Below are 22,975 nucleotides of genomic sequence, written 5' to 3'. Positions count from 1 at the left end.
GTTGGGAATGTTTAGTTCAAAAACTTCAACTTTCTGCACTCTGACCTTAGAGCAGCTTTGCTTTCTAAGAGCCTGATACTGCTCCTGTTGAAATCTGTGGCAAAACTCCAGCTAACTTACATGGGGCATTACACCTTAAACAGAGGAGGTTTATTTTAAATGACAGCTTTGGTAACCCCTGTTTGGATTGTAACTTTGTTATCCTCAGCAATAACTGTCTTCTCCTAATGTATTCCCTTAGCTTACTCCAATTGAGAAGTATGCTTTGAATTATTTGGAGCTCTTCCATGTTTCCATTGATGAGAGTAAACCAAGAATAAGTGAGGTAAGATCTCAATGAATACGCATTCTCCTATACTTCTGTAGTTCATAAAAGCAGAGATACGTCTTCAGTATGAGTGAAAACTCCTCCGAAGATACTGTTATGAGCCTTGGCACCATAGTAGCTAAGCACCTCACAAACATTATTGAATTTTTCCTCCCAAGACCCCTTAGAGGTAGGCAAGTATTATTCTCATTTTACAAATGGGAAACTAAGGCAGAGACATTCACATGGACACGATCCTGCAAACACTCTTGTATACGCATCACTTGAAGCATAGGAATAGTCCCACTGACTGCAAAGGGATTGCTTATTTGAATAATGTTGAGCACATGCATAAATTGCAGGACTGGGGTGCAACTATCTTGCTCAAGGTCACATGGGATGTCTGACAGAGCCAAGTAATGAACCCCAGATCTGAGCTTATTTATTCACAGGCTAACCCAAACGATCCTTTTAAACATCATTGGGGAGCAGAAGACCCCTTATTAAATTTTTGTTAAAGAAATGTTGTTTAAAAAAAATGCAGGTTATAATGTTTAAAAAGTGCTGTACCTGAAAATTAGAAATTTCAAAAGAATTTTCCCATTTCCCAAAATGCAAGTTGACATTGTCCCTGTAAAGATTTTAGTCCATCGGGTAGTACTGTATAGAGTTTTATAAATGGACTGAGTTGTCACTTAGGTGGAATTGAAAGCTGCAAAAAAAGCATGGGAATTTTATCACATGAAGGAACTGAAAGAAATGGAGGAAAAAATGCTTTGGGAAGAAGAGGAGGAGGAACTACTTACCTACACTCGGGAGGATGCATACAACAAGGTAATGACTTAGAGATTGTTGTGTTACTTAATAGCTATTCATTCTTGGTGTTATGCAGTCAGTTCACTGGCATTGTTTGAACTATTGTCTCTCTTTGCTTTTATAGGAGTATGTCTACGAAGGCCCAGATGGACAAACAGAAATAATGCCTGTAAGTTATTTAGGCTTTAATCTCTTTGAAGAGAAGAAATCTGTAGTTAGTTAACAAATCATAATGACACATGTACTGTGTTTTGTGCAGCTTTGGACTCCCCCTACCCCACCTCAGGATGACAATGACATCTACATCGATTCTGTTATGTGTCTGATGTATGATACCAACCCAATTCCAGAGTCTAAGTTGCCCCCAGTGTACGTCAGGAAAGAGCGTAAACGACACAAAACGGATCCATCTGGTAAATATTTGGTTAAAAAGAGTTCTGAGACTTAGCAGCAGAAGGCAAAATTAAATTTTACATAGTGTCTTCCAACAGCTTGCCCCACATAATCGATCTCCAAAAAAATCAAAGGGTTTGATCATGCAGTTTTTATGGGCAGGTTTGAAGTGTCTGAAACTTTTGTCTGTTTCATAGCTACAGAATCAATTTCAAAACAGGATAGTTATGAATTATATAACTTGCCTGCAACAGTGTCTCTTGCCACTCATACATTGGGGCTTATTGTTTATTTTAAGATTATGTTTTACTTTGTCTTCCTTTTTACTGTAAACAATTACAATGTCTCATTTCTAAACTTGTTCTTTTAATATAGTAATCAGGCCAAAATTAATTTGCAATATGCTTAGCTGTTTAAAACATATCACATTATTTATAACGTGAACAATTACAAAAACCACTGGCCATATTAGATTTAGTTAAACTAGTGATACTCAGACAGGCTTGCAAGCTGCAAGTGTCTCTTTAATGTGTCTCCTGCAGCTTTTGCATCGCATGATATTAAAACGCTGTGTGATGTAATTATTAACCGGTCAGAATGCTTTTACTATGTTGTTAATGAATTAAGTTATCAACTTGCAATAAGCTATTAACTTATTTGCTGTAACAGTAAATATCATATAATACCATAATAAATGAAACAATGAATTCACACTACTATGGCTCTTTTGGATAATGTTGATCACAGATTTGGCTCTTGAACCACTGAGGTTTGAGTATCACTGAGTTAAACAATACTTTTTAATAGGTAGCCTTTGGTTTAACCTACAGCCATTTGTTTTACTCGCAGCCAGATAGTTACTACTGATTTGTATGTGTTGTTTGCCTTAACAAAATGCCCTCTTTTACTATCTCACTGAAGATGGCATCGCTTTTCTAGCTGCAGGTAGAAAGAAGAAGCAGCGCCATGGAGAGGCTGTTATTCCTCCTCGATCACTTTTTGACCGAGCCACTCCCGGGATGTTGAAAATGCGACGAGAGGGCAAAGAACAGAAGAAGAACATACTGTTGAAACAGCAAACACAATTTGCAAAGCCTTTGCCAACTCTTGTCAAACCAGCTGCTGAGGCTGGACAGGACAATCCTGAGTGGTTGATTAGTGAAGACTGGGCACTACTACAGGTTAGATGAACCCTCTGCTTTCCAGTCTCGTTATTTTGCTATAATATAGTTACTAACTTCGGACGTGGCTATTTTCTGTCTTTATCCCTGCAATGTTATTTCTAGTTTCTAGGGGCTAGACTGGCACTTTGCACTCTGTTCTGAGTCAGAGACAGCACATAGCTGCGCTGCTACAGGAAATGATCAGGAACCAAAATTGTGACTATCTGTCACAGTTCCGTGCCTGTTTTTCCTTTGCTCCACAAAGGAAGTAAGCTGCACCAGCCCTTTTCCTGGCCCATTTTCCCGTACATGCCAGATCAGTTGTGCTGGCTGAGGCATTAGAGAATGCAGCCGAAATTCTGTATATCTGTGTGAGAGGGAGAAGCACCTGTCAGATGCTTCATGTTGTAACCAATTTTGTGACAAGCTTGTGCAGGGTGGTAAGAGCACCTTATACTTGATTATTCCTCTGCACAGGAGTGCAGACTGGTTCTCTATAAGGGTCTTTTGAGGTTAGCATGAGAATAAGATTTCTTTATGATTAAATTAATGGCCTGACAACACATACAGAAGACATTTAGTTTAGAAGTGTGTGGTGATTTTATTTGTCACCCTGAATTTTGTACCTTTTGATTTTCCAGGCAGTGAAGCAATTACTGGAACTTCCTTTAAACCTTGCTGTCATGTCACCGGCGCACACACCCAATTGGGATCTTGTTAGTGATGTTGTTAACTCATGTAGCCGAGTCTATCGCTCCCCAAAACAATGCCGAAATCGATATGAAAATGTCATTATTCCAAGAGAAGAAGGAAAAGTGAGTTTGTTGAATGGTGCATCCTTTTGAATTTCAATTTGTAGTGTTCTTTTTCTGAACTCTGTTAACACATTTTTCTTAAATATTTCAGCAGTATAACTGAATAGCTTTTAAAAGTATGTAAGGGTATCCTTATTAGGATTTTCACTTATTTTTTGATTGACTTTGAAAAGAAAAAGCACCTGAACAAAATCTGCCACAAAAGATCCAACTTTCCTTTTTGTTTTACAGCTAATGTACGAAGCTAATCCTAAAAAGAAGACAAAAAGCATTTATAAGGTGTGTATTGGAATTCTTTCCAAATCAAATCTAGACGCTGTGGTATTTAGCATGAGTAGAGGTGGGCAGATGATTCATAGAAGATCTATATTGAGTATTTTTGACTAGTGAAACAGCAGTTACAATTCTGACTCTCTTTTCGTTTGCTGATACAGTAGATTGATACCAGATTTCAGCACCTGTAATTAGTAGTTAAATTGTAAATCACACACACAGTTTTGTTGTTTCAGCTTAATCATTAGTATTTGTCCACTTCACAAAAACACTACATAGTTCATCATGATTATCATCATAGTACTTAACTTTTATAATAGCACATTTCATATAAGAATTTAAGTGATTTAGAATTAATGAATTAATCTTAAAAAACACTTGCGTGGTAGAGTATTATCCCTATTTTACAGATGCAGAGACTGAGTCACAAAGCTGAGTGACTTCCTCCAAACCATACAGCAAGTTACATGACAGAACTGAGAGTAGATCCAGAAGTTCTCACTTTGCCCTGTTTTCTGACTAGTAGTCAGGCTCATCTCTCATTTCCAGTCGCTGCTCAGGAGAAGCCAAGTACTGGAACTAAAAAGGGCTTTGGAAAGTAACATAGCTTTATTAGGAGAACTGTGCTGTGGTAATTTTACAGTACTTGTTTGCGCTATGCATGGCTAGGTTTTTTTTTAATGTAAAGGTTTTTTGTTTGTTTTTATTTTTAGACCAAAAATAGTCGTCCGCTTCGTACCAATCAGATCTATGCCCAAGATGAAGGTGCAACCCACACCCAGCTTTATACTAATCATTTTGAGATGATGAAAATGATTGCAGGAAAGAGAAGTCCACCAATCAAACCCCTGTAAGTAAGCTAAACGCGGATATTTCCTATTTCACTATATACTAAAGGTGCCCAGCCTTTTACACATAATTATATTCTCGACCACTGTCCCAGCCAAGGAGCTTTTTACTTTCTCATGTTTGTGATGCAAACGTGCTGACATGCTTTTCTGCTTAGCTGTTTGTCTCTCTGTTCTTGAACTCTTCCCCTTCCCCCTGTTGTCCTGTGGCTGTGAGGATGGAACTGATATCTGTTCTTATGTAGGTTAATTTTAGGTCTTTTTTTGGGCAGGGGGGCAGAGAATACCATTTAAGAGAAGTCTCCACGTACAGCACATGTTATTTTGCCTAAGCTACAAAAATCTTGAACTCACAGTAATATCTTATGCTTATTTGTGTGGTATCTGCCAGCTACATTTATTTAACGTTTGCTGTAGAAGTCTGTCTATCTTAATGCATCCATCCATGTATGAGTATTAGTGCTGCTGGAAACGCCTGAGAAACATCATCAGAAATGCAAAGCGTTACTTTACAAACCAGATAAAATTAAATGTTTCTGCTCAGGTTTTTTCTTTCCAGTAATGTAATTTTGGTTAATTTCAGACTTGGCATGAATCCTTTCCAGAAGAATCCAAAGCATGCTTCTGTGCTTGCAGAAAGGTGGGTAGTCACTGTGTCTTAAAGGGTTTTAAAATGGCTTAAAAACTGGGATTTTCTTTTAAAATGTTCATTTCTAAATTCTTTTACTGCTTTTATTTCTAGTGGAATCAACTATGATAAGCCACTTCCTCCAATTCAGGTTGCATCCCTCCGAGCAGAGCGTATTGCTAAAGAGAAAAAGGTACATCTTATATCTCAATTATATGAACTGATTGCAGTAAAAGCAATCAAGTGTGATGCCCTTCCATCCTGTGCCTGAACTTACCAACATTATGTCTGTTTGCTATGAGTGGGTAGTTGTAATTTATGGTCATTAAACCCATATTACTTCCTTTTACTTTTGAGCTCAGTCTTTTCCTGTTCGATATCCTGCTGCAGCAGTAGCCCACTAATTTCTGTATTCTAAATAATAACAGAATAAAATTGCACTAGAAAATGAATAATGGGACTGTGACATGAGCTGACTTCTAAGGGAAGTTTGCCACTATAGTGGCCTGCACAAGCAGTGTTCCAATCTTCTCTTTAGTTGAGTTTGAACATCAAATTCCTAAACAGGAAGTTTCCTATTGGCCTATCCTAATGTAATAGTATTCACAAGCACCTAGGATTCTCTTTTTTTTTTTTTTTTGAGACACACTCAAAAAGCAACCTACTTCCTCATTTTATTATTGTTCATTCTGTAGCCCCCGTTCATATTTTATCCAGTAAGAGCTGCCTTGCTTCATCAGCTAATGTAAGGGCATACTATAGAGAGCATACTTGGGCATCGGTTACTGAGCATATGGGTGACTCACTCCTGACTGAGCATGGAAGCTTTGTTATATGTGCTGTTCTGAAGAACTTACTAAACATATTTCTTTTCCATTTCACAGGCTTTGGCTGAACAGCAGAGGGCACAGCAGCAGACGGGCCCACAGCCTCAGCAGCAGCAGCAAGCTGGCCAGCAGCAAACTCAGCAGTCAGCTGTACAGCAAGCACAAGCTCAGCCTCAACCACAGACTCAAGCACAGGTAGTTCAGCAGCCACAGGCAGTGGTACAGACTGCAGTAACTTCTGTGGCCAACACAGCAGTATTGGTAAGAAAGGGAAGCCTTGCTGCTTCTGAAGCAGTGACTTCAGTTCTTGGGTGTGCGCTATCTATGCATATGTTCTTTGTATTGAAAGTGAGAATTCTGACTTGATATAGAGCAGATTAAGAAACAGTATCTTATTAATTGCCTGGATAGGTTGCGTATCTTGGTTTTCACCCACTCACTTATTAGGATTCCTTGGAGAATTCATGTTAGAATTGAGAGAGTAGGCTGTGGTATTCTCTGATGTGAAAATGCCATCAACAAGGACATCAGCCAGTACAACTACCTTTTCATCTCAGAAATCTGAGCAGATACTGGCATGATACATGAAAAAAAATCATCCAAATAATTTGGGGAGTACAGAGGCAAATAAACGTCTCTGTAATTTAAAAAAAAAAAATCCCTCTACCTGTGGAGATGTTTTAGCTGGTGGAATGTGGCACAGTGCAGTTCAAGAGATGCATTTTCTTTGTGGAACTCTTGTTCCTTTGCTCAGACAGTCATGTGAAACTTCTTAGAATGACTTAGGGTCTTTCTCCTCAAGATCACCAGTTCAAGGGTCAGAGTCCCTGGAGAATCACATGATGAAATGGCAGGCTTTCTAGTGCTGCCTCTTTCTTCAGCCCATCTGTTTGCTAGGTCAAAAGGAAGATGAGAGAAGAAACTCATTTATGACTGTTACAACCTATTGTATGTGACAGGTCTTAGTTACAGACCAGTTGATATATGTTAATCTATAGAGACTGTAGATCAGATTTGTTCCCATTGATGTAAGAAGTTGACACCAAGCAGTAATTTTGCCAAGAGATTCTGTTAAGCAGCTCAAAACCAAAAGGTGTGAAACAACATATGCTCTTGGGTGGGAGGTAGTGGCTGAGGAGGAGAAAGAAGAACTGGTATAACACACCGTGACTGTGATCCTGCAATTGGCTTCACGAACACAGGCCCATGATATGCCCTCTTAACTTCAGTGGGGCTCTGAACGAGCTCTTGATCCTGTGCCAGTGGAACTGATAATAGGATTAGGACTGATGTTTCGAAGGCTACAGATCTTGTATGTTATAGTTAAGGCTAAGATTATGTCACAGAGGTCACTAGAAGTCACAGAATCTGTGACTTCCAGTGACTCTGTGACACTGGGGGCTCCACAACTGACCAGCTGCCGCCGCTGGCAGGGGTCCACCCTGCAGTGTCTCAGCCTTCGTGAGCAACTTCCCTCCCCCCAGCTTCCAGTTGCAGGCATAGGTGCAGAAACTATGGGTGCGGGGGGTGCTGCAGCACCCTAAGGTCTTGTGTGGGGCTCTGCTTCCAGCCCCGCACACTGGGTCCTGGTCCCATGCCTCTGCTTTTGGCCCCGCACGCAGCCTCTGGCCCTGTACTCAAGGGTCCTGGCCACCGATCCCGCCTCCAGCTGTGGCCCCAGCCTCAGCCCCCTTATCCCTGTCCGGGTCTCCTCCCAACCCTCCACCCCCCCAGTAGACACGGCCCTGCTCCCGGCCCCAGCTTGGGAGGAGCAGAGGTGGGATATGGACGGGTATAAGGGAACTGGCTTTCAGCACCCCCATTATTAAAAATGTTCCGGTGCCGCTGGTCGCTGGTGGCAGCAGCAGAGGGATCCTGGAGCTGCTTAGCGGCCGTGGGTGGGGGTCCCCCCACAACTCTCATCTGCTGCCACTGGCAGCAGAGGGACCCTGGAGCTGCTTAGCAGGCGGTGGGCCCCTACCCTCCGCCCCCAGCTGGAAGCGGCAGAGGGACCTCGGAGCTGCTCAGCTGCCAGGGCGGGAGCCCTCCCACAGTTTCCCAGCCTCTGCCTCTGGAAGGGCCTTGCCTCCCCCTGCTGCTCCCAGCCACTGAGCAATGGGATCCTTACAGCTCCCAGCCACTGCCGGGGGGGTAGGGTGCTGGGCTCTCCTCCCTCCCCATTTTGTCAGGGATGTTTTTAGTAAAAGTCAGGGACAGGTCACAACTTCTGTGATTTCTTGTTTATTGCCCGTAACCTATCCATGACTTTTATTAAATATCTCCATGACAAAATCATACCCTAGGTTATAGTATGCATACAGTGCTGATTTAATTTCATTAGAAAAGAATCAAAGTACCACAGCTCTGGGAGAGAAATGAATATATGCATAAATAGCTGTACATGTGCTACATGGTGAACTTAGACATAAGTATCTATGCACTTTATTATAATATTTTTTAATAAATTTAGGCAGCTATCTCATTCTCACGATAAGGCAGCTATATTATGTTAAACAGAAAAGTAGTTTTAAAGACTTGCACTAAGTTGTTTTCCAGTTTTTCTCTGAAACATTATTCAAATTGTCTTCTAAACAGGCTGGCACAATCAAAACAGCAGTCACTGGGACAAGTATACAGACTGGTAAGATGTTTTAGTAAAGCACTGGGGCTGGAGGAAGAAATACAGGAATTTTTTTTTTTTTTGTATTAGTCTCATGTTTTTGTTGGGTTTACTTTCAGCTACTGTGAGTGGGAATGTTATAGTGAATACAGTTGCTGGAGTCCCCGCTGCTACCTTTCAGCCTATTAATAAACGTCTGGCTTCACCAGTTATACCTGGGACACTGACAGTGAGTAAATTTAAGTAGTTGTACTGTAATTTAATTATTTTTATTTGCTGATTGTAGCAGCACAATCAGTTTCTAGCATTCAATTTTTTCTTAGTTTTATGTATATAACTCTGCCCATAGCTAACTTCATTTAGTCTGGTATATTCTTACCAGTCTGTATATTGTCCAAAGAAGAGAATGATACAGCTAATGGAAATGTGTTGCATAACAAATATTGTTATAAATGAGACAAGGCTACACAGAATAATAGAAATTAAACAGGGAAAAGACTTCTTAGATCATTCAGCCTTTACCTCTGCCAGTCTATCTCTGATCAGTGATTCTTTTTTTTTTTTAAATACACACAAGCAAATCAATGTTGATAAATGTGAAGTAATTGGAAAAGGTTCAGGAAAGGGCAACAAAAATGATTGGGGTAAAGAACGGCTTCTGTATGAGGAGAGTTTAATAAGACTGGGACTTTTCAGCTTGGAAAAGAGACGACTAAGGGGGGATATGATTGAGGTCTATAAAATCATGACTCTTAGGAAGTGTTATTTACTCTTTCTCATAACGCAAGAAGTAGTGGTCACCAAATGAAATTAATAGGCAGCAGGTTTAAAACAAACAAAAGGAAGTATTTCTTCACACAGCACACTGTCAACCTGTGGAACTCTTTGTTAGAGGATGTTGTGAAGGCCAAAACTATAACAGGGTTCAAAAAAGAACTAGATAAGTTCCTGAAGGATAAGTTCATCAATGGCTGTTAGCCAGCATGGGCAGGGATGTTTTCCCTAGCCTCTGTTTGCCAGAAGCTGGGAATGGGCTATAGAGGATGGATCACTCGATGATTACCTGTTCTGTTCTTTCCCTCTGGGACAGCTGGCATTGGCCACTGTTGGAAGACAGGATACTGGGTTAGATGGACTTTTGGTCTGACCCAGTATAGCCATTCTTACGTTCTTATAAACAAGATATCTAAAACTGATGAGTGCAAATGGGGGAAAATTCACACTTGAGTATTATAGTTAAGGGCTTTCAGTTCAGAATATTGAGAATGAGGTGACTGGCCATTTATTAGATAGACTGGAAAGGTATGTACATATTTGCCTTTATTTATGACATTTGTATCTTAAAAATATGTCCTCTGTTTCCAGAAGGTTCTGTGGTTTTAAACGTAAGTTGAAAGTAGTGAAGAATAATGTTTTTTTTTCTTCCTTAGACTTCAGGAGGTGGTTCTTCTGCTCAGGTGGTACATACTCAGCAGCGAACAGCAGCAGCACCTGCTGCATCAACAGAATTGGTGACCATAGCATCTACCCAGGGTGTTCGAGCAGTAACATCTGTGACAGCATCAGCCGTGGTAACGACCAACCTAACACCAGTACAGACGCAGGCGAGATCCTTAGTGACTCAAGTTACGCCAGGTAATAATTGTGTGGTGATTCTTTTCTAGTGTACTTTAAGTGCCTAAACTTCCTGTAGCTTACTTGACCATCTCGGCCTCAGAATATTGGAGTCAGACTTCACCAGCAGTATCCTTGTTAAACACTGCTGAAAACTTTTAACCTTTTTATCCTTAGTGCCAGAAATCATATTTTCCTCTATTAAATTTTACTAAGTGCAGAACAGAGAAAATACACTAATTGGTTCCTAGGCACTACTTTAATCAACATGCATAATAATTGTATGCAAATACAGCAAATTCAGCTTTATTGACTGCTCTTGATCATACCCCATTTTCAAGAAAGGAAAGTATTTATTTGCTCTGTTTATGTAATCAAGAAAAACTATTTGCAATCTGTACTCATTTACTCGTAGTTTGAGCTAGCCTTTATTGTTTTATGCCCCTTTTAATAAACAGCATAAGCTTACAAAGCAAAGAAAATAGGGTCCTCTCTATAATTTTCAGTGTCAAATAAGGAGTTGGATGAAGGTGAGAACATTTTATGTTGCGCGTGTGTGTATGTATGTATATATGTGTATATATATAAAATATATAAATTAATTTCCAGGTCACCCCAGGGTTTATAGTAAATAGTATTAAATAATGTTGTGGCACAACATCTTCATTAGACTTCTACCTATAGTTTATTCAGACATTACATTAAGACAGAGTGAGGTTTGTTAGAGGAAGTATAGAGTAGTGATTAGAATAGGGGACTCACTCTAGGACTCCTGGGTTCTAGTCTGATCTCTTATGTACTGTTCAGTTCTATTCTGATCTCTTATTCTGATCCACTCTATACTTTGGTTTACACATCCATAAAATGAAGATGCCTCACAAGGAGAGGGAGAGCTGTTGTGAGGTTTAAATAAAGTTTGTGAAGCTGTTGAGACCTTAAAATGAAAGATGTTACGTGAAAAGTACTAGTGCAAAATTGCACGTATTTTAACATTTGTAAGTAGATGTTTGTTTTTCTGAATTAATCCAGGAGCCAGGTAACTCTAAACTGTTTAAGAGAATTTTAACATAATCTTTTATCAGCAGGACTGGGGTTAGCTATCACTTATCTGCTAACATGAGAGCTCTAGCAGCCAACACTGTGCGGACATTAATGATTGATACAGAAATAAAGCGGTGTATAAAGCAATAAATTGGTGTAAAACAATGGATGTGAATCTGAGTCTTCTGAATGGGTTTGTTTAGCAATAGAGTCACACGGATTAGTTATACTTTTGGTTTTGCTAACAATGATCCTATTGCATTCCTGCTTATGTAATTCATTTGGGCCTCCCTACCTAGTCTGTTTCCTTTAATCTAATCCTGAATCTCTCCTCAGAATTAGTGTAGCAAGAAAGGACAGGTTTAGCAATTGTACTAGAACTTTTTAAGTGAAGTTGATTAAATTAATCAAATGTTGGAACTTTCTCTTCAGAGCTTTTTTGCTTTATTTGCAGCTACGCCAACAGTTCAGCTCTCTGGCAAAACAATCACACCTGCTCAATTCCAGCTTCTCAGGCAGCAGCAGCAGCAGCAGCAGCAGGCCACTCAGGTGCAGGTTCCACAGATTCAGACCCAGGCTCAAGCCCAGTCTCCAGCCCAAATAAAAACTGTAGGGAAGTTATCACAGGTGAGGGAAACGTTCCTAAGATGATGTGAATGCTGTTCTTTCCTGTTTCTTTAAACACTTATCAGTGATGTCGTCTTCAGTGACCTATGTTCTCATACTAGACAGAAAACAGGAGTTCCCTCTTAAATTCACTGCCAGTAATAATAAAATTTCATGGAAACACAGAGCAGGCTAACTGGTTCAAGTTTAAGTACTTCCATGAAGTAAAACGGTAAACAGGCGCTAGGTATTTGTTCTCTGGAGATCCCCAGTATACAGGAACTACATTCTTAGTTCCATTGCTCATGGATCAAAACTGGCAGGAGAACTCCCATAGCTTCAAGTTTCAAAGTCTGCTCCCACTGGGGGGATGTATCCACCATTCCTAAAACCACTAATGAAATTGAAAACTATAAAAATGTTTATACTTTCAGGAGCAGCTGATGAAGTTGCAGAAACAAAAATTGCAGCTTCCTCAGCAGCAAGCAACACAGCAGCAGACACAGCCAGGGGCCCAACAACAGACAACACAAGTACAAGTGCAACAGCAGCAGCAAACTCAACAACTTACTGCTGTCACAGCACCACGGCCTGGAGCGGTACTTACAGGCACCACAGTGACAAACCTGCAGGTTGCTCGTCTTGTAAGTTGCCATACGCTCAGTTAAAAATGCACTTAAACTGCTAGTTCTGCACTGATTAAAACGAATGAGATGTTGTGTCTGAATCTAGCACTTGATTCTCATGTACGCTGGAGGCCCTTTTACACTGCTCTGGCCACGTTAAGGGGACGTAAAGCGATGTAAACGTAGCTGAAGGCCACTTTAAGGTTGCTTTGCGTTGTTAGCGCAGTGTAAAGGGTCTTTAGTGTAATTGAGAATTAGGCCCTTAGTTTCTGAACATACAGTTATCATCTTGCAATGACCTAATTAAATACACCAAATATTCTTTGTCTGTATAATAATCCTAATTCCTTTCTGCTTAGACTCGTGTTCCTGCTTCCCAGCTTCAAGCACAAGGACAAATCCAGGCCCAAACACCTCAGGCAGCACAAGTTACTTTGGCAAAGCCTCCAGTGGTGTCTGTTCCAGCTGCGGTTGTGTCATCTGCAGGAGTTACAACTCTCCCTGTTACGGTTGCTGGGATTAGCGTTGCTATTGGGCAGCCACAGAAAGCAGCAGGTACTTCATTATGCTTCTTGAAATACAGTGTACTTTAAAGATGTGCTGTAAAAAAATTCGGTGGCACCTCAAATAATATCTAGTACAAGATGCTTTCTCCTTCTCATTACAAGACTTAACGGATGCAGATTGAAATTCAGTCTACTTTAAAAATAAGTTAAAAGCGTTTCAGGTACTAGATTTGCCCTGACAGTTTGTGCTTCTGCAGTCACATCTGGCTGTTTTTAAACTGTTTTCTTTCTCTCCTGGTGCACTGTGGAGAAATAATACAAATCAGAAAAACTTGTCTATGTGCAGAGGGCCTGATCTGAAACCCGTTGAAGTTAATGTAAAGACTCCCATTAACTTCAGCTGGATGGGGCCAAGATTTTCTGTCAAGAGCACAAAATTAACCACGGAGGCAGAGACAAGTAAATGTAACCTTGCAGTTACAGTAAACTTTGGTGTTACTTTTAACAATCGTAGGTAAGGAATTTTCAGACAGAAGTATGATTTCCTTTTTAAATTATAGAATCCTAGAAATAAGGGGCTGGAAGGAACTTAAAGAAGTTATTAAGACCATTCCCTGTACTGAGCCAGGATCAAGTAAATGGTAGACCATTCCTGACAGGTGTTTGTCCAATCTGTTCTTAAAAACCTCCGGTTATGGAGATTCCACAACCTCCCTTGGAAGCCTGATCTAGACTTAACTACGCTTATAGTTAGTTTTTCCTAAATCTCCCTTGCTGCAGATTAAGCCATTGCTTCTTGTCCTACCTTCAAGGGACATGGACACCAATTGAACACAGTCCTCTCTATAGCAGCCCTTAACAAATATTTGAAGACTGTTATCAGATCGTCTTTTTCAAGACTAAATATGCCCAGTTTTTTTTAACCTTTCCTCCTAGGCCAGGTTTTGTAGTCCATTTATCATTTTTTTGCTCTCCTCTGGACATTCTCCAATTTGTCCACTTATTTTCCTAAAGTGTGGGGCCCAGATTTGGACACAGTACTCCAGCTGAGGCCTCACCAATGCCAGTAGAGCAAGGCCCAATTTCCTTTCGCATCTTGCATATGATAGTCCTATTAATACACCCCAGAATGATATTTGCCTTTTGAAACTGCATCACATGTTGACTCATTCAATTTGGAATCCACTGTACACCCAGATCCTTTTCAAAAGTTCTACCGCCTAGCCAGATATTTCCCATTTTGTAGTGGTCCATTTAATTTTTTGCTTCCTAAGTGAAGTACTTTGCACTTATATTTACTGAAGTTGATGGTATCCCTCTAAGACAGTGTTTCTCAAACTGGGGTTGCCCCTTGTGTTGGGAAAACACCTGGTGGGCCCGGCCGGTTTGTTTACCCGCCCTGTCCGCAGATCTGGCCGATCGCGGCTCCCACTGGCCGCGGTTCGCCGCTGAAGGCAAATGAAAGCTGCTGGAAGCGGCGGCCAGTATGTCCCTCGGCCTGAACCGCCTCCAGCAGCTCCCATTGGCCTGGAGCAGCCAACCATGGCCAGTGGGAGCCATGATCGGCTGGACCTGCAGAGGGGCCAGGTAAACAAACCGGCCCAGCCCGCCAGGGACTTTCCCTACACAAGCAGCAACCCCAGTTTGAGAAACCGTGCTCTAAGAATAGGTGGTGAACAGGTTTTCTGTATAAAACCATAGTAATCACACAATCTCTAAGAAGAATAGTCTTTTAATTAAGAATAGAAAAGCCATTTGAGTAGCAAACTGAGATTCAGTTAACTGATATTTCTGTATCAGATATTCGTTTTAGAACAGCATCTACTACAGTATGTAAAAAATTATTCTAACGGTATTATAGTACTAATGCAGTGAAATTTTGCTTAATCCTGCCTTCAGATACAATGGCATATACTACCACATCTATTATAAAATCAGTGATGGTGATGGCACACACATGCTTCATAGCTTATTTCACAGAATATACTTATAATGTTCACTTTTGTTTGAAGGGCAAGATAGATTCTAAAAGACTGCCTCATGTTTACTGTCTCTTACTGCACTCACAGCTGGAGAGAAAGGCACTGTTAGGGCTTGATCCTGCAAAGATTTTTGCTTAACTTTAAATGTGTGAGAAGTCCTGTTGAATTCAATGGGATAACATATGTGCTTAAACTTTAGCATGTGCATAAATCTCTGTATATTATGATCAGTGAGATTTAAGCACTCCTTAAACATACTTAGCAGAAGGCTAAGATGAAGACTCTCTTCTTTTTTCTTTTTCTTTTTTTTATTTGCAGGAGGACAGACAGTGGTGGCACAGCCACTGCATGTCCAACAGCTGCTAAAACTCAAGCATCATCCAACAGCACAGCAACAGAAAGCCATCCAGCCCCAGGTCGCACAAGGTCAAGCTACTGTACAGCAAAAGGTATTTCCTTTGTTTACTGTTTCTCTGCCTTGTTGTGATAGCATCTGTGGCTGAAGTCTTTCAGTTACTGGCTTTCCCAGATTATTCATAGACTTTCATAGCTCAAATTGCAGTGAGTGGGTCTGAAGGATACATATATTCCCATGAGACTGATTTATGAAACTACAATTCTGGTAGAGAATGGACTTTTATTATAAGCCTCTATCTTTTTAGGCACTTAATCATTTTCCTAAAAAATAATTCTTTGGTTTGATAAAAACATAGAAGTGTGGAGGTTAATATAGCCAAATATGGAAAAGTGCTGAATTTTCACCAGTTATATTTTCGACATGCTTTTTGCACAATAATACAAAACTGACTTCTTCATGAAACTTCAAACTTACCATGGACTTTGACAAAGTGACTTTGTTACAAGTTACAGTTTGCAGATTCTTGCATAAAGTTCTGAAATTGTATAGCGTTTTCAGAAATTTTTTTGGTGTGCATAGGCTTTTCACCAATACTCATTTGCTGGCTATTAACTCTGAAATGATCTCCAGTTACTGTAGCAAAGTGATTAGCAATATATTTGTTCTTTGGAAGTATGCTTTACTCACTGCTTTCTAATTTTTATGCTCCAGATAAATGCTCAACAACTTACCGTCCAAGCCCAACAGCAGACTTCACAGCAACAGAAAGTTACCTACAGTACACAGCCAGCCATTAAAACCCAGTTCCTGACAACTCCAATTTCCCAGGCCCAAAAACCCAGTGGAACCCAGCAAGTGCAAGCACAGATACAGGTACTGGGGCCCAATTTCTCCCTTGAAGTTAATACTCTGTGACTAGAAAGTAGCAAAGACCACAGTCTTACTGCAGTAGAGTCAGGTTAGAGTTTTATTAACCGCTGGCTTCAATACCAGTTACATGTTCTTAAAAATTGACTGTAGTTGTAAAACTCCCTGGGTGGGATTGCAACCTTGTGGTCTGCCCTGGGTTATGTCTAGTACCAGGAGCAGATCAGAGAAAGTTGTGACCTGGAGAGTCATGATTCCTCCCCCACACCTTCATTGCTTTTGGGGAGGAATAAGTTACATCATCCTTTTCGTCGAGCAGTGTACTCCCCACTGCTCACCCACCAAGCCGTTCTCACCATTGATTGGAAGAGGTGGAGTAGAGCCTTGGCTCTACTCCCATTTGCCATCACCTCCCTGCCAACCTGTTTGCAATGGCAGGGCCGGCTCCAGGGTTTTTGCCGCCCCAAGCAGGAAAAAAAAAATGCTGCGATCATGATCTGCAGCTCTACCGCCGCCGCTTCAGTCTTTGGTGGCAATTCGGTGGCTGGTCCTTCGCTCTGAGGGGGACTGAGGGACCCGCCGCTGAAGACCCGGATGTGCTGCCTCTCACCGTTGGCCGCCCCAAGCAGCTGCTTACTGGGCTGGTGCCTGGAGCTGGCCCTGTGCAGTGGGGAGACAAGGTGAGTCAGGTGATCTCTTTTATTAGACCAGCTTCTGTTGATGAGAGATCTGCTTTCGAGCTCTTCTAAGAAGTTGGTCCAATAAAAGATATTACCTCCCCCACCTCGTCTAGTATTCTGGGACCAACTCAGCTACATCAACACAGCATACTGTGGGGAGTAGCAGGCAGGTGGCTCCTGCTGTCCTCTGGGCAGCTAACTCACTGTTTAACCAGGGGAAGCAAGGAGATTAAAGAGGGGAAGCCTTATTCCCCTGCACAGTCAAGTAAGGGCTGTGACAGTCCAACCCTTTGGAATTACTAAACTTGCTGTAGTTTTTCAGTGGCTTAGAAACAGTCTCTCACATACAAGTTGTAGATTGAAAATTTGGCTCCAAAAAATTTCTTCAATAGTCTTAAGCTTTTTATGAAAAAAGAACATCACCCAAGTGCAGAGTTCCACACTACCCAGTCGAATGCCACTGGGATGGGCTTTCCAAAGGACAGTTAGTTAATAGCATATTTTAAATAATGCTGTGGCTTGATAATAGCCAGAATAGAGTAAACCCATCATAAGCCTTTTACGACATGTGCAGAGAAAATAAATACAAGATATTCATCATTTTTCTTTAATAAGCATTTTTTCTATTTCACACTACTAAAGGTTGCAAAGCTTCCACAGGTGGTCCAGCAACAGGCGACTGTTGCCAATATTCAGCAGATGGTTTCAGTTTCCCAACAGGTAAGGGTCACTCAGGCTGAACGCAACAGAAGATACACAATTTATTGCAGGTTTTCTTATTTGGAGAAATGTATTTTTCTTTCCCATGTACCGTATGTAATATTTGTAAAATACCTAGTATATTCGTTACCTTTCCTAAAAATTAAAATAGTATCCCTAGCATCTGTTTGCCAGAAGCTGGAAATGGGCAACAGGGGTGGATCACTTGATGATTACCTGTTTTTCCTCTGGGAGACCTGGCATTGGCCACTATTGGACAGGATGCTGGACTAGATGGACCTTTGATCTGACCCAGTATGGCCATTCTTATGTTAAGATGCAGTCACTGGGCATGTGATCAACTGCTATATATTTCTTTTTATTATTACTCTTGATGATCCTAAACAGGCTTCTCTTATTTGATCTGGAGCTAAAGAGAGCTTCTAAAAGTTGTGCCTGCCTGTTCATCATGATGTGTAACCAAAGATAATGATGGATAGGAAGAGAATTGAGCTAATGGCAGCCAACTTAGTGATTGTTCTATTTAAAGCATAGGGAAAATAATAGAATTACAAGCTTGTTTGTTACGTTGTAGTGGCCAAGGTTGTGCTAGGTGCTTCACAGAAAACAAAGAAATGTTCAGAGCAACACAAAATGGGATGGGGCAAGGATGAGGCAGACAAAGAGGAAACTAAACACTAAGGCCTTGTCTACACTACAAGGGGAGATCAATCTAAGTTACACAACTTCAGCTACGTGAATAACATAGCTGAAGTTGATGTACTTAGATACACTTACCGCGGGATCCACATTACGCTATGTCAACGGGAGACACTCTTCCATCGACTCCCCTTGTGCTTTTTGTTCAGGTGGAGTACAGGAGTCCACGGGAGAGCGATCTGCGGTTGATTTAGCAGGTCTTCACTAGACCTGCTAAATTGACCGATGCCTCGATCCCCCAGTAAGCATAAACAAGCACTAAGTAGCTGAGAGCCTTTATTTCAAACACTTTAAAGTCAGCTTTCAGAACATTAGCAATAAACATGTCTTACTCTTTTTCAACAGACACAAACATTAAGGGTGATCAGTGCTGACCTAAGTCTGCTCCCAATCAATATCACTGCTCTTAAATACAGCACTTTCCATCAGTAGATCTCAAAGTCCTTTACAAAAGAGGTATTCATCCTTTTCCTGTTTTACAGCTGTGGGAGTTATACCATTGACTTCAGTGGGAGCACAGTTAGGCCAGTGCTAAACACTTCTGAAAATACTACCTTGAATGTTTACAGTTTATCTGCACCCTTAATGCAACACTTCACAATGGATGGGTTTCCTCTTTGACTGACAGGGCACTTCCTGAACCTCTCACAGTGAAACTTGGGCGTTCTGCTGAAGTGTGACTTCTCCCCCTCATTCTGCCTCCGATGAAGGTAGTGACAGTTGAAGTTGCTCCTCCGTTTTCATTCCTGTGATCTCAAAATGGATAGACAAGCAGGAGAACATTGAAAACCTTGCTGCAGTGGCCACAGCTGTCTACTGTGATTGGTTCACCTGCCTGTCAGTCAGAAGAAAAAACGTCCAACCAAGTAAACTGCTGTACTGTGGTGCAGAATACTAATGAACTCTATATTTAATGCTGAACCATGTTTTATCTCCTGTCACCTAAATATTTTTAGGTTCAGGCTCAGCCCCAAACTGTGACACTGTCTCAGACGACTGCAGGTCAACAACAGGTCCAAGTGATTCCAGCAACAACTGCTACAGCTCAAGTGGTCCAGCAGAAACTTATACAGCAGCAAGTTGTTACAACAGCATCTCCCCAAATTCAGGCCTCAGGTGTACAGAATCCAGCCCAGGCACCAGCAACATCTGAAGCCCAAAACCAGCAAGCAAAAGTGCAAATGAGGACACCTACTGTCAGATTGAAGGCACCCACCAAACCTAGTTGAACTAATGATTAAATTGAAATAAGCATGGACATACCGCATTTCATGTTTGCTAAGCCATGGCAACGTGGGCAGGTTCTCTGCAGATCCCCATCCAAATGAAGATAAATCTCTTTCATTTTTTAAGAGAAGGATTTTGGCGGTTGACATTTAACATGGAAACTCTCTCTCTCAAACCCCCCCCCAAAAACTCACTTCAGAAAATGCTCATAAAGTTCATACAAGGTGCATTCTGCCCCAGCTTTACAAAAAAATGGTGATATCCCTTAAATGTTGGTATAATTCATCCATGTAATATATTGTATAACTGCCAATAAGAATATGCAGTCCTCTACTGTAATGTGTATGAGTGTTTAATATCCATTGCAAAGCCATACCAAGAACTAAGTGTGACTAGTGTAGCAGAGTGCTTTCCACCTGGCTGTGAAAGCTGCATGTGGTTCTCACTTGAGGTGATCATCCCTCAGAAGAACCAATTATATTTGACGTTCTCCTGCAGCGGTTAGCCAATAAATGTGAAAATTTGTAAGTATCTGTAATTAAAAAGAAAACCATGTTTCATCCTCCATTTTTGTAAGTCTTTTAAAATGTTTGTTAGTAGTTTTGTGTACAGTTTATTGAAGCACCCAACCTGTGCACTCGCTCTCATACTTCACTTTAAAATAATGGATATTCTAGGCATGTGCTGAATACTGTATTGATTGTAGATGTGTATTAAAGTGTACCCCATTTTTTGTAAAAGAATTGTTGAATTGGTATCTCTAAACAAATGGCCCTTAGTTGTTTCCAAATGGGAAAATCGTGAACAGATGGAGTTTAATACATCCGTTTAATTCTGCTTTTGCAACATGTTTAAATGTTCAGTACTTTCTACTCATCTTTCAGCTTGGGGGAGTGGGGAATAGAAAATTGAAATCTAAGACTAATATTTCAATTGTGTAAAGAATAAGATCTAACTTTTGTACTATTCTTTTACTAAAGCTAATGATGAATGTATCTTCAGGTTGGTATTTTGGATGCCTCTTCCTCCACATCAGTTTGCCTTATTGTTGTCAAACAAACAAGGAAAAGATGCATAGAACTAGGAGGGGAAAAATGCTGCAAAAGCCTGTTTGACAGCACTAGGAGAGGATTCAGAAAGCTCTTGGATGAATAGATTTGTTTAACTTTGGCCACAAAACTGCATGACACAGACATGAAATTCAGTGAAAATGGTAATATTCCATTTCTGAAACTTGCTTTTTTTAAACAAAGATTCCCCTCCCCATTCTGTAATTTTTTCAATATTTTAGGAGGGGAGTCTAATTAAAGAAAAAGTATGTGTGTATCTTTTGTTCTGATTTCTATAGATACAGAGTTATTGGTATCAAACAGTAGCACAAATGGCTTAAATAAGTGAATTCATAAGGAGCTCCTCTGTTTTAAGTAGGAAATGTCTCATTCAGTTAAGATCTAGAATATCTGGGGTCAGGCAGAGTTCTTGATTATTTTTTTTTTTTAATCTCATTACTACTTTTCTCCTGCATCTTACTATTTTTCCTGGACCCTCAGGTTGTAGTTTTTTGTTTTGTTTTGACCAAGTTTGTACATGAGCAAACTAGTGAACAATTTTTAGATTCCCCTGATTTCACCTGAGCCAGGGCAATTAGCTAATCTCTATTAGCAGCTCTGCAACATAGACTAATAAAGCTGGCAATGGAATTGTTAAAATGCAGGGACAACTGGATAACTGACAGCAGGTACAGTATATTTTGCTCATCTAAAAGTACTGCCTAGAAGTTGTAAGCCCCAATTTTACTTTCAGGTGTTCAGCTCTTGAAAGTTGAGTGGGAGGGGGAACACTTGTAAGAGTGGGGAAAAAAACTGCTGACTATCAATGTGTGCTGGTCTGATTCAGTGTCTAAAGAGGCAATTTTGTTTTTATTGTTAAGGTCAGTTAATGAGGATGTAAATCAGATTTTTTTTTGTCACTCTCCCAAGGTGTTAGAAAGTCAATCTACCTGTAAATACTTTATGAACATAAATATTTGTACTTGATCAGTAGGATTGTAAGGAATAGTGATGTATCCTACCTGAAGGTGTAATAAAATGTACATTTTTATAACATATCTGTCATTTCAGTACTGTGTAGGGTAAACGTTCACTACACTTCCACTGTTTTTTGTTAAAAAGGGTAGGGCATTGGCTTTTAAAAGTACCAGTAACTAACACTGACTGCTAGTAATTTGTTCTTGTGGTGGAAAAAGACTTTTTTGTCCATGGATTTGCCTGATTTTATAAATGTTAATTCACTCCAGCAGAATTAATGCATGTGAAATGAACACTAATGCTTATAGTCCAAATCTGGCTGTTTACAGGCAGAGAGAGGACTGACTCCAGGAGCTGGGGCTTTCAAGACAATAACTATCATGAGACTCATGACAAAAGCATGAGTGTTTGCAGAACTGCAGCTGTAGTAGGAGCTGCTGCCACCTGGCCCTGGTTCTGGGTGTGCAGGGTGCACGGGGGTGGGGGCGGCTGCCATGCGGCTCGGGGTGTCAGAGGAGCAGGGGGTGGGGGCTGCTGCCGTGCGGCTCGGGGTGTCAGAGGAGCAGGGGGTGGGGCTGCTGCCGTGCGGCTCGGGGTGTGAGAGGAGCAGGGGGTGGGGCTGCTGCCGTGCGGCTCGGGGTGTCAGAGGAGCAGGGGGCGGGGGCTGCTGCTGTGCGGCTCGGGGTGTCAGAGGAGCAGGGGGTGGGGGCTGCTGCCGTGCGGCTCGGGGTGTGAGAGGAGCAGGGGGTGGGGGCTGCTGCCATGCGGCTCGGGGTGTCAGAGGAGCAGGGGGCGGGGGCCGCTGCCGTGCGGCTCGGGGTGTCAGAGGAGCAGGGGGCGGGGGGTGCTGCCGTGCGGCTCGGGGTGTCAGAGGAGCAGGGGGTGGGGGTGCTGCCGTGCGGCTCGGGGTGTCAGAGGAGCAGGGGGTGGGGGTGCTGCCGTGCGGCTCGGGGTGTCAGAGGAGCAGGGGGTGGGGGCTGCTGCCGTGCGGCTCGGGGTGTCAGAGGAGCAGGGGGCGGGGGGTGCTGCCGTGCGGCTCGGGGTGTCAGAGGAGCAGGGGGTGGGGGTGCTGCCGTGCGGCTCGGGGTGTCAGAGGAGCAGGGGGTGCGGGCTGCTGCCGTGCGGCTCGGGGTGCGAGAGGAGCAGGGGGGTGGGGGCTGCTGCCGTGCGGCTCGGGGTGTCAGAGGAGCAGGGGGTGGGGCTGCTGCCGTGCGGCTCGGGGTGTCAGAGGAGCAGGGGGTGGGGTTGCTGCCGTGCGGCTCGGGGTGTCAGAGGAGCAGGGGGTGCGGGCTGCTGCCGTGCGGCTCGGGGTGTCAGAGGAGCAGGGGGTGG

At 41.9% G+C, this 22,975-nt stretch overlaps 1 protein-coding gene across 8 annotated transcripts in view; it reads left to right on the top strand.

The window, feature by feature from the left end:
- Positions 1–21,721, top strand: part of EP400 (E1A binding protein p400) — a 65,601-nt gene extending 43,880 nt beyond the window's left edge. For 5 of the 8 annotated variants that reach the window (XM_050923432.1, XM_050923434.1, XM_050923427.1 and 2 more), the window contains 21 exons: positions 242–325; positions 1,007–1,141; positions 1,248–1,292; positions 1,383–1,536; positions 2,456–2,697; positions 3,321–3,494; positions 3,726–3,773; positions 4,481–4,617; positions 5,199–5,255; positions 5,358–5,436; positions 6,128–6,331; positions 8,666–8,711; positions 8,810–8,919; positions 10,121–10,325; positions 11,800–11,972; positions 12,386–12,595; positions 12,937–13,132; positions 15,384–15,514; positions 16,135–16,296; positions 17,613–17,690; positions 19,346–21,721. In XM_050923432.1, the coding sequence (XP_050779389.1) occupies positions 242–325; positions 1,007–1,141; positions 1,248–1,292; positions 1,383–1,536; positions 2,456–2,697; positions 3,321–3,494; positions 3,726–3,773; positions 4,481–4,617; positions 5,199–5,255; positions 5,358–5,436; positions 6,128–6,331; positions 8,666–8,711; positions 8,810–8,919; positions 10,121–10,325; positions 11,800–11,972; positions 12,386–12,595; positions 12,937–13,132; positions 15,384–15,514; positions 16,135–16,296; positions 17,613–17,690; positions 19,346–19,618 (2,943 nt within the window). In that variant the 3' untranslated portion in view covers positions 19,619–21,721. Of the gene's footprint in view, positions 1–241; positions 326–1,006; positions 1,142–1,247; positions 1,293–1,382; positions 1,537–2,455; positions 2,698–3,320; positions 3,495–3,725; positions 3,774–4,480; positions 4,618–5,198; positions 5,256–5,357; positions 5,437–6,127; positions 6,332–8,665; positions 8,712–8,809; positions 8,920–10,120; positions 10,326–11,799; positions 11,973–12,385; positions 12,596–12,936; positions 13,133–15,383; positions 15,515–16,134; positions 16,297–17,612; positions 17,691–19,017; positions 19,321–19,345 lie in introns of those variants that run through there. The other 3 variants (XM_050923431.1, XM_050923435.1, XM_050923433.1) reach the window with 3 other exon arrangements.
- The last annotated feature ends 1,254 nt before the right edge of the window (positions 21,722–22,975 follow it).

The sequence above is a fragment of the Gopherus flavomarginatus genome, chromosome 15 (assembly GCF_025201925.1).
Source record: "Gopherus flavomarginatus isolate rGopFla2 chromosome 15, rGopFla2.mat.asm, whole genome shotgun sequence".
In the NCBI taxonomy this organism is placed as follows: Eukaryota; Metazoa; Chordata; order Testudines; family Testudinidae; genus Gopherus; species Gopherus flavomarginatus.
Note: the sequence above shows the minus strand (reverse complement) of the source record. Positions and strands in the feature narration are given on the sequence as shown.